At 33.7% G+C, this 12,361-nt stretch overlaps 1 protein-coding gene across 2 annotated transcripts in view; it reads right to left on the minus strand.

Annotated features, from left to right (window-relative positions):
• The window catches only part of LOC106466155, a 76,977-nt gene that overhangs the window by 32,762 nt on the left and 31,854 nt on the right, over positions 1 to 12,361 (minus strand). For both annotated transcript variants that reach the window (XM_022394114.1, XM_022394113.1), the window contains exons 5-7: positions 7,157 to 7,265; positions 1,721 to 1,835; positions 1,144 to 1,366 (exon numbers count right to left, since the gene is read on the minus strand). In XM_022394114.1, the coding sequence (XP_022249822.1) occupies positions 1,144 to 1,366; positions 1,721 to 1,835; positions 7,157 to 7,252 (434 nt within the window). In that variant the 5' untranslated portion in view covers positions 7,253 to 7,265. The remainder of the gene's footprint in view (positions 1 to 1,143; positions 1,367 to 1,720; positions 1,836 to 7,156; positions 7,266 to 12,361) is intronic.

A 12,361-nucleotide genomic window follows, 5' to 3' on the forward strand; every position in this document is an offset into this window, starting at 1 on the left:
AAACTTTGTAACAAACCGTTCGTAAAACGTCTGCATCTAGATACATATCGTAACGACAAATGTGATGAAATAACGCTCCCCTACTTAATAGCAAACAAACAAAAAACGTTTTTAAAATTCGTTTATTTTATAAGTAACACTTTTACCGGTGTTTTGTTACTACTGGCTACTTTTCAGTAGTAAAATGCAAAAAAAAAAATCTGAAAAATATAGCATTTAAAATCAAATTTAAATTATTAAAACAATTAATTTACTATGATTACACAAAGTACAAAAATGCATTTTTATAACTTTCACCAATGAAGAGTAACTAGTAAAGCCACGAAACCGCTAAATGTGTTGTTACTTCACGTAAAATAAACGTAGTAAAACCACGAAACCGCTAAAGGTGTTACTTTACGTAAAATAAATGTAGTAAAGCCACGAAACCGCTAAAGGTGTTACTTTACGTAAAATAAATGTAGTAAAGCCACGAAACCGCTAAAGATGTTACTTTACGTAAAATAAATGTAGTAAAGCCACGAAACCGCTGAAGGTGTTACTTCATGTGAGATAAACAAATTTGTTGGGTGAAGAAAAGATGAATCAGTATATATAAACAGACGTGAAATGATTTATTTATTACAAACGAAACTTCTTTCGGGACTTTCAAAACTTGGAAAGAGAATTATTTTGATCGATTTTAATTGAAAAAAAAAATATTTTAAACTTCTTGAGATAATTTAATGTGTTATGATATTCCTTAGTAAATATCTAGCTAACTTGATTTCTTCTTCGTTTCGTTGCTTTATTTTATACCAAGTATTTTTATTAACAAACTTGTCATCCATACTGTATCTAGTTAACTGGTCAGACTTTTATGTCTATGTAAGATAGCTAACCAACCATATGTTAATCTAATGGATTGTAGTGTCTTTTGTTGTTGTTTTTTGTGAATAAAGTACATTTATAGTTCTCATTCTTACTTAAGTCGGAGATTCCTATCCATACTAAGACATAAACGAACCTTCTGCCAGCCAATCAGTAGTAATCGAGTCCTAGTCGTGCACACAAAAGAAAAATAAAATTCAGTCGAATAATTCTGGAAACGTTCAGTTGAACTTTTATCACAATTTCCGGTTTACTGAGAACAGGAAAACTTACCACTCGGATGTAGTGTGTACGACAAGTCGAGTAGCATCGTCAGTCACGTGATCAATGCTGTTACAAACGGCTCGTGTCTGCAACTCTTCGCTAGTGCTATTATATATATGGAAAGATGTGCTGGGATCACTAAACACGTATGTCCACAACGTATCAAGTGTCCTCCATCGGTCTGCCGCAGATATCCAACTCGGGAAGTGACATTTTCCATGAGGATGACGAACTGAGAAATGTATAAACAATGGTTAAGATGAAAGAAAATATGTTGTTGTTTTTTTTCACACATTTGTCGAATTTTCTGTACTAAATATCGATTTTATACAAATAAAGTCTTAGTAAGAACGTACATCTATATCCATGTCTTAAAAAAAAGGGGGAGGTCATGATTCGCTAGCTGGAATTTTAAACACAATATAATCTAATATTTGCTTAGCTTTTATCGTGATACACATGAAACAAAGTTTAACTGAAGTTGAACTCCCAGTTTGATTATTGGTAAACTAAGAGTAATTCGACGAACTTATTTAGCTAGCGTCATGATCGGTTTGTTAATCACTCGTTATAACGTTAAGTTTACCTCTAGTAAGTTTCATCGTACGTGATCCCTCGATGGCCGAAAACAAACCGTCGCAGGTTGCATCTCCAGATTGAGCTATCCTGAAACCGGAATTGTCTTGTATTCTGTCATAGACCTAGATAAGTTACATAGAGTAACTATATATATAAGGTGTATGTGTAATAAAACACCATCGTATTAAACACCCATATTTACTTATAATTGAATGTCTAATTAAATAAAAAAACTACATTATTTTTAATATTAATATATCTTCTGTACACCAATAGGCACTACAGAAATTAAATGATATGCATTGAGATATCATTATTATCAAAGTATACGTTACCATTTTTAGTCTGTAATCTGCACCCTAGTTTCATTTATTTATTTTTATTTTGTGAAAATGGATCAAAGCGCTTTTTGTCTCTTAATCAAAGTTTCTTAAGAATTAAATAAATCTACAGGCAAGCAATGATAGCGAATCAAATATTGATACGTACAATACTATATATAGCTATTTTGGTTCTTGGAATGTGTTCAATTAATGACAGCAACGAAGTTGGGCAGTCTCTTCATTGCTATATTGAAGCTTTATCTATCTACGTTTACATCGGCAAATATTTTGATTTTAAAACATAAATAAAAATTAGCAACCTTGTACAGTGATGGTTTACGTTTTTACAAATTTATTATACTTCAGGCATAATTCTTATTAGATTCGCCAGAACATTCTCACAGATCAATAGATTCCTTTATTAGAATAGCTCAAGTTTTTCTTTTAAATCCTGTTCTGATTATTTAAACAAAACATGTTTGTTACCTTTTAAGTTTGTAAAATTTTAAGAAATGTTTGGGAGGAAATAAAGTTTGTTTACAATTAATCACAAAGCTACACATTGGATTATCTCTGCTCTGCCCACCATGGGTATCGAAACCCGGTTTTTAGCGTTATAAGTCCGCAGACATACCGCTGTGCCACTTAGTGGGGGGGGGCATGAAACAGAGAAAATCTATCTTGCTTAGAATTCTTTTTTATTAAATAAAAACATTTTTATATTTTGGGAAGAAGGGGAGAAGGCATAACGTTGTTTTCAGGAACTATAGACTATGTGAATGGTATTCAAACCTATGTTCATGGTGTTGTGTAAAAAGTTACTCATCAATATAAATCTAGTTGATTAGGTTCTCTATTGCATTCTTATTGTCACTAACTGAAACACTAAGCAGTGGCACAGCTGCATGTCTGCGGACTTACAACGCTAGAACCCGGGTTTCGATACTCGTAATGGGCAGAGCACAGATAGCCCATTGTGTAGCTTTGTGCTGAACTACAAACATACTTACCAGGTGAGGTTTTTGAGCAACGACATGTTGAAAATTTACTTTCACTATCTCACTAAATCATTCTTCCCATCATAAAAAAGACGCATGTCTAATGTTTATTAAAATGATTGATATACTCACTCAATTCTTGTATTTTAATGGGAATGTCTAGTTGTTCGTTAACTTTTGTTTGTTATTAAGCACACAGCTACACAATGAGATGTCGGTGCTGTGCCCACGAGGAATATTGAAACCCGGATTTAGCCATTAGGCTTAGCGCCGAGTCATTGGGAAACTATTCTTTAAACTGAACATTATAATGAAGTTGCAGTCTTGAATAAACGATCTCTAGTAAATATAAAAAAAAGACCACGTGTCATTACTTCCTTTGATATCCTAATCAAGTGTAACTTGATTTGTAACTTAAATTATGTATATTGTCGAAATTAGCGATGCATAAACTCCTTTAGGCTTAGCTTGATCAGACATGATAATACCACTGCAGTGTTACGAGTACTTCAACTTATTAAAAGTCTTACTCAAGGCGCAAAGTGCTGCAAGTTAATGGCAGAAATAGCGTTCTCTAATAAAGAAAACTGTAATAGAGGGACTGGGTTTCCTAAATGAATTTTTATACTGGATATCAAATCAGATTTCGACACTTGAATGCTGTTGAATGTTTCGTGCACTCCACCCCCCCCGGCAATCACTAAAACTGGTGGTAGTTTCTCTATTTGCATCATTATTTAGAACGTGTTTTATTTATTTAATATATATATATATACGTTTCTATATAACTGTAACTTTTAATACAAACACGTTTACAAACCAAATAAGCAAAGAATTCCTTAAATTCTGTCCTTTAGCAAGATAATGCACATGTAAACCATGGAAGACGTTCAAGGCAGAATGCCAAGAAAAAAAAACACTTCCCTGACTTACAAATTATTTAGTTTCTGTATATGTATGAACCAAAAACACTTCCCTGACTTACAAATTATTTAGTTTTCTGTATATGTATGAACCAAAAACACTTCCCTGACTTACAAATTATTTAGTTTACTGTATATGTATGAACCAAAAACACTTCCCTGACTTACAAATTATTTAGTTTACTGTATATGTATGAACCAAAAACACTTCCCTGACTTACAAATTATTTAGTTTTCTGTATATGTATGAACCAATAAATTTTGCGCTATTTGCAAAATTTCGAATTACAATCCTCATGAAAACAAAAAGCGTTTGAAATCTATTGTTGTTGTTTATTATTAAGCACAAAGCTAAACAAAGGGCTATTTATGATTTGCCCACAACGGTATCCAAACCCGGTTTCTAGCCGCATAAGTCCGTAGATATATCGTGTGCCACTAGGGGGCTTTTGAAATCTAATAGATACTTATTCAAATGTCATGCTAAGGGCATGGAGTAAGTTTTAAAACCCAAACATTTTTCAGCTATGGTTGACCAAGTGATTAACTTACCGGACATTGGATCTGTGGGTCTTTCGTTCGCATCCTGTTACCACAAAAGAAAAGAAAAAATGCGCTCTGCACTCTGGGGCCGTAGTTATATTATAAAGGCAACGATTAAATCCCACTATTCGGTAAGACAAGAATATCCCAAGAACTGGCCTAGGCACTGTCTATTACCTGCCTTCCCTCTGTTCTATCAGTTCAGAATTACGGACGCCTAGCGTAGATACCCTTTACGTAGCTTTGCGCAAATGTTCAAAATAAATGATAACTGTGGTAGTTTGTTTTCATAAATCTTATGCTTGATGACGATACAGATGGTACATATTAAGTTCTTGGACTTTTGTTCACGACATTGAAAATTTACAGTGAGATTTTCTGAAAACTAAGTTTTAAACCAAACTTTTTTTTTGATAAATAAAGAATACCGTTTAGTTCTTGTACTTCACTCAGTTAAAGTTACACATGAAGAAATGAACTTCAAAATAGTTTAAATCTCCACTAATATTTACTTTCTATTGTAATAAAACACAGAAGGTATACCAGTCTATCAAAGTTCTTTGTGTTTGTTTGTGTTTAGTTGTGCACAAAGCTACTCAATAGACTATAGGTGCTTTGCCCACCACGGGTATCGAAATCCGGTTTCTAGCGTTGTAAGTCTGCAGATATACCGCTGTGCCACTGGGGGTGGGCAGTTCTTTGTGAGCTTTCTTTCAGAACATTTAAAATGCTAGTAAACTCGTAATTCATTGAATAAAAATAAAGTATTAACTAAATCACCCTTTAGGAATATTGCTGCGAGGTTCAACCCCCCCCCCCCCGTAAATCACAGAGACCCTAGTGTACTGATTAAGCTCCTCCATTATCCCAAATTACTTCTGTAATTACCTCAAGAGGGGTCCGTACTCGCAAATAAACCCCGTTAAGATACTCGCCCGTAGCACCTGAGCACGTGTGCTACGTTTGGTCCTGCTAGATTGTTAGTGGGGTATGAACACAGTTTTAAACATGGCACTAGGAGTCTCGAGGAGGGATAAGAACACAAAATCCGATATCAGATTCTAGCCTAGCAACCCTGAAAACTTACTCCAATCATGCCCAACTTTCGGAGAGTTTTATGGTGGTTCCCTTGGCGAACAGGCTACCATTTAGATAAGAACACTACGAGTCCACTCAGAGCTAGTCTGACAAGTATAGTCCTGCTACCCGCAAAACAGAACAAATTCACAAACACATAACGAGATTTAATAGAATTCCAGGTAACAGTAATCCATTATATTGAAGTTTATGAATATTCTTAAATATATAATTACCAAGCAAGTGTGAAATATTCGCATTCCTATGTCGTATCAAGTTAACACGAACAAAAAAAAAAAAAAAGACCAGTTCATAGACTATGAAATCAATCAAATATTTTATATTAGAAGAAACAAGGGTTGTGTAGAGGTTCGCTCTTTTTTTTTCTATATTTATTAACCGATAACTTAATTTGTTTCAGGTTTTAAAATATTCTCCCACCTAGTATAAGTTCCTACGTCATTTCTCTTCCCTTCTAAACGAAGCTACTACTGCTTCACTGTGACGACTTTAAAATTTATGGAATTAAATTATTTATGCAAAATGCACAGCACATTATTCCAAGTAAATAGTACAAAGGTGCCGCGCTATGTGACTGTCTGGGAGTGAATGGAATTTAATATAAAAGAACCTTTTACATTAAGAGTTTATTGGGATAACTTAAGTTCCCATTAAACACTTTATGCTATAAAAGACAAAAAGTGGGCAAATTAAGGCCGTATTTTTGCATTTGATTAGGAACTATATTAAGTTGCATATTGTCCTTGAAACACTAAATACGGGATCCAGACATTTAGTTACCAGGACAACTTGTGACGGGTACATTCTTCTTACATCATTTTTGTGACAGGTAGTTTTTTAAATATAAAACTGATTGGTGACAATATAGAAATAACATAATAAATCGCAAATTGCACGATCATTTGGGGACCATTCGCAAATTACCTAACGTTATGCGGATGAGAGGTTGTCTAAGGGAGATAGGGGTGTCATCAACAGTAAAACGTAAATTACAGTGAAAGCGATTTCGGTCAAAAACATTTAACACACTTTAATTTTAATTCACAATATTTTAAATAACTTGAACATTTGGATACACGTGTTTCGTAGTGGCGAGTCTAGTAATAAAATTCACCAATCACAAAAAATACTTGCAACGTTATGGTGTGACAGTAACTTGGATGCGATAACTAAAAGTTTTTCGTAACAAAAAGTCTACGTCACAAACTGCCGTAACGAAACGTCCCGGACTACTAAATACTTTTATGTGTAAGACTATTTAACAGTGTTAATCTAGAAATTTTCTCATCACATCTAATACTGTATAAAATAGTCTTTTCTTTGTAACGATGATTTTACAGAAAACTGAAACTATTTTCTCGGACGTCCAACTTCGACTGCTCATTAATTATGACGTGTGAACTTTGACCCAAAGTCAAAGATATCTGTTTCAAAAATCAGACGATGCAGTACTTAACGTTCCGAATTATTTGACAAACATTTCAACTAATTAAAATGACAGGAGTTACTTTCTACCATATGGCTTACTACTAAATATTAATGTCAAGCTTCAACGTACAAAACAACGAAACTTGTCGTCATCTGTTTTGTTCCCTTGTGCTCCATTTTGCCCACCAGGTAGCGCGTGGACCCCTCTTTCCATGAAGCTAGGCATGTCAGTCTCTCTTCTGTATAGTAGAACAAAACATACATAAATTGGATAAATAAACGATGCAATGAAATTTGTTTTTTGTTACTAATAATCTTAGATTCATCAATAGCTTAATTATACATCACAAGTGTCTGAATAACAATTTATATGTATAAACCAACTACACTAATACGTATTCATAGGTCAACATTGTGGTGTTCAATGAATAACCAATTAAAACCAAGGAACAAGCGCGGCAAAGTAGAACGAATTAAAATCAATGGGCTTTTATGGATACTTATAGAGGACAAATGCAATCAATGTCACAAATGGATCAATGTCATAACAACCTATGCCTCATTACTTGCAGAAATTCACGCAGTTCTAGGCTACTTTTTAACTGCAGATAACCTGAAGTACTCGTTGGAGTACACCAACTTCTGAAATATTGTTATAAAAACGGTTAGAAGACTGAGTTTTGGCCTTAATTCCAGGATTATTCGAGGATATGACATTAATATGGAATAGGCAAACTCTTATGACTTCACTAAAAATAACCGTGTTACATTACTTTTTTTTTCAAGCCTCATGACCAATAATGATACAGATGTAATTATTAAGTACTTGAAATTTTCGTTCATGACATTGAAAGTTCACAATGAAGGTTTCTGAAAACGAAGAATTGAGTTTTATCAAACTAAGTTTTTTTTTCTGTCTTGGATGTCTCGAAATGATAGACAGATAAAGTTCAGGTTTTGTATTGGTGAGAATAATATTTAATTATTATTCAAATACAGCCTGTAAGCCATTATCTCGTAGAGACACGCCGGTGATAATTTGAAAATAAATTGATTAATAGTTTCTAGATGTGGGATAATGTCGATGTTCTAATAAACAAATAGAAATGTTTCAAAACAGAAGAAACGTTTATTTCACATTGCGCATGCGCATTCCTTCTTCCAAATATGGAAGAAATTCAAATCAGAACATAATATCAAGAGAACAATTACCACATCTGTTTCTTGATATTCGGATAAATTTTGTATCATGGATATCACGTATAAAATAATTTCCTGCAATTTTTATCTGTTCTCACAAGTTATGTTTCTAAGTGGGCGCCCTCCAATGGCACTCTGCGGACTTACAACGGTAGAATCAGGGTTTCGATACCCGTGGTGGGCAGAGTACAGATAGCCCATTGTGCTTAATTACAAACAAACAAACAAATTTAAGTTGTTGTATGTTTTGTTACAGCAAAACCACATCGGGCTATCTGCTGCGTCAACCGAATGGAATTGAACCCATGATTTTAGCGTTGTAAATCGGAAGACTTACCGCTGTCCCTCCGTTGGACTATATTTCTAATAAAAAGTATTACTGTCAAATACGTTGTTTTTGTATCAAATCCGCCTGTTTTCTATGGAAACTTTAAGAACGGTTTGTCGAATCTTAAAATTACCAGCAGTTTGTTCATTTATATATATTTTGGAGCGATTTTTATTTATTTTTTTGAAAATGTACGCTTGAGTTAAAGTAATTAGAATAATAATATTTTATAAACTAGACAATGTGGAGGATTATAGAAGTTATTATTGGTTGATTTTAGCGCTTCCACATAATGATTTTGTACAGCTTCAACACACACGAATTTTGTAATACATTTTATACTGCTGATCTTTCGTGTTAAGTTTGTAGTATAGAAGGGATAAATTTGATAGAAATTAATACTAAATATGAAAACGGTTTTGTTTAATGTATTGTCTTTTATTTGTGAGTGTTTTTTTTTTTTGGCATCCTAACATCATTAAATATATTTAATATTGCATTTTTTGCGCAGCATATCAAATGTGTTTCATAAGATAGTCAGATGATACAACTGAAGCTAACCGCATTAAAAACGATGTTCTAAGTGTTGTATTGCCCTTGAAACCGGCTGGGGGTAAAAGATGGTATCCGATATCCTATATAATTATGTATTAAACGATTCACATTGCTAAACCTTAAACAATTTTCAGTAGATTAGATAATTTGCTTGAAAACTTGTATTTTATCTTTTAAATATATATTTTAACATGAACTGTTGTATATAAGCGTTTTCCGTATTACTTCGTTCCGGTGTTTGACGGAAAATCTCGGGCAAAGTTAATTATTAGTATTTTGTTTTCAGTTTTGTTGTAATGACTTTTTGCATATATATATATTTTTTTTAGGCAGAATGCTTGATGTTAGTATTTAAGCTTCTTTAGATATTAACTATTTTGGTTATTAAGTGAAGTGCGAAATTTGAAATAAAATAACCCAATGGATCAAACAAATTCGTCGATGTTGCGAACCGTGATGTCTGTCTCTCCGAGCGTTCGTCTGTGGACCGTTTGAAAGCTTAACATTCACTTTTGAAATGACGGGAGAACAGACATGAATAATGTTGATGCCAAATTATATTTCACATACAGGATATTCTACACTAAATTGTTAGGAATTAATCACATTATCATTCACATGTGACGTAACTTAAAGAATAAAAATGTAGATTTACTGTATCTTTTTGTTGGGCGGCTCTTAGTATGGTCCCCCAGTGGCACAGAGATATATATGTCTGCGGACACTTACAACGCTGGAAACCGCGTTTCTTTACCCGTGGTGGGCAGGGCACAAATAGCCCATTGTGTAGCTTTGTGCTTAACTTCAAACAAACAAACAAACTCTTAGAATGACTGAAATGATCAAGAATTACTTTTCGCGGTGGGCGGTATAAGTAGCTCAGGGCTTTGGCTCTAAGCGAAACCATCAGTTTAACACAATTAACCTTTTCAAAGTCCAGGAAAAAAATTAAATTGATACATTTTCTATTTGCTATTATTAAATAACTATTTCATATCTTTTGGCTATAAAATGTTAATAGTATCAAATCATTCTAATCACTGGGGACGGGTACTTCTACTAGCTTAACTTAAACTTTTCCCGTCACTTTTGCTTGTTATTAATAAATGATAGGAGGTTCTTATAACTCACAAAATTTACATTTAGAAAATTTTTCTGCATTGATTGGATTAAAAAAGAGCCTCAAACCTAAATTAAATGTTTTTGTATCAAGAAAATTTTTAAATCTATAAAAAGAATTAGCACTGTATTTCACGTGACTTTTAAACTCAGAATATATAACTCAGTTTATATAACTCAGAATACAATTTGTATTTCAAACTCTAGAGTATTTTTCATCCAAATAATCTGATGAATACGGATTTAAGTAAATATGGCCAATCTAGGTTTTCGTGATTTTCTATTCTGAGCCAGTGATTAAACTTCTGACAAAAAATTTCATAATAAATAACTTTGAAGTTATAACAGTTATCTAAATACGAGTATAATGAAAGCACTCTATCAGAAAAGAAATATATTAAGGAAAGAATAACTGATTATAAAATGAAGTAAATACATGATTAAAAACCAGTGCGTGACATGAAATATGTTAGCCTAATCAATAAGTTGGTTAAGTTCAATGTTCTTAGACTCGAGTCTTCTTAACGCAATATTGATACACTTAGCCAATATTTAAACACATCTCGGCAAATTCCGTCAATCTCTACGAAAAATACTGAACGTGTCATGATACCGGATACTGCCTTTTAGCCCCTTCTCTTGAAACTATTTCTTCTGTCGTCATCAATCGTCCTCACACTGATGCTTTTGACGAATCACTATTGTCCGAGAATTGAATCAATATTGCCCGGCAGTTTCCATTATAACAAGCTACTGCAGTAAATAATAAGGCCAGTCTTTCTTTATGAATCAATATTGCCAGGCAGTTTCCATTATAACAAGCTACTGCAGTGAATAATAAGGCCAGTCTTTCTTGATGAATCACTATTGCCCGACAGTTTCCATTATAACAAGCTTCTGCAGTAAATAATAAGGCCAGTCTTAGACCATACCTTTTGACAAACTTTTCATTGTACGAGGACATCGGTTTCCAAGAAACGAAGGGTCATTGGAGTTGTATTGATGGACTCAATAGATATGTGGTTAAATGAAATTGCTAAGATTTCAGCTTTTCAGGCATTTTTTTTCTTATAAAAACAGCAGTTAATTTAGAGGTGTGACTTAAGCTTATGAAACATTGACAACTTGAAATCCCTGTTTATTATGCTGTTAAATATACCAAAAAAAGTTCCCAGATTCATCACGATTGTTTTCGGAGTTGAAGGGTTCTCTTTCGTAACAGTAGCTTTCAGATGATTGTTGAAGGCGTTGCACCGGATTGTTAAGGTTTGTGGAAGATTTGGAAATTGTCGTTGTAAGTTATCTCGTTTCCATGGAGAAATTTGAAGGGACTGGACGAAGAATGTAGTTTTTGAAAATATAATAGGCCTAATACTAATGTCTTATAACTAGTATAATTAATTAGAACCGTAAATGTCCCATTCTTCCAAATGTTGTGTTCCTCAGCCCTACATTGTTTGATAATCGTACTTCATACTTATTTTCGTAAAGGCTTTTTTTCTATTCTTCCGGTCGTAGTATTGCCGTGACGATATTATACTTTCGAAAGGTTGGGGTTTTGTTACAATTTTTTCGTTTGTTTTTACTGAATTTTACGACACTCCAGTGTATTAGCATAAAGAACTCGTTGAAAGTAAAGCATAAACAAGCCTCTGTATTCTTGTGATTGGTATATATTACTGTTGGTAGATTATTAAGTCCTTATTACAATTATACGTATGCAGCAAATGTGGAATGGAATATTAATAAAGTTATTTTATTATAAAACTCCTCTAATGAAAGATTAAGATGTCGTTCCTGAAATATTTATAAACTTATTAGAATTCCTTTTCCTAGTTCAATGAGTAAAATAATAAAACATTGTCCATCTCGCGGATTCCCGTTAGCACCTGTATCTATGTGCCTTATGGATGTGCTTTACGAAAACGCTTGTGTACAAACGTTTTACTTGTTTGTGTGTTTGCTTTGTGAGATTTCGCGCAAAGCAACACAAGGGTTACCTGCACTGTCCGTCTCTAGCTCTGAAGTGATACATTAGAGGGTAGAAAGATAGTCAACCCAAACACATGTGGGATTTGACCGGCATGGCCAGGTGGTTAGGCCACCAAACATGCTTCCCTTTCAGCCGTGGGA

This window comes from Limulus polyphemus, unplaced genomic scaffold (genome assembly GCF_000517525.1).
Source record: "Limulus polyphemus unplaced genomic scaffold, Limulus_polyphemus-2.1.2 Scaffold2170, whole genome shotgun sequence".
NCBI lineage: Eukaryota > Metazoa > Arthropoda > Merostomata > Xiphosura > Limulidae > Limulus > Limulus polyphemus.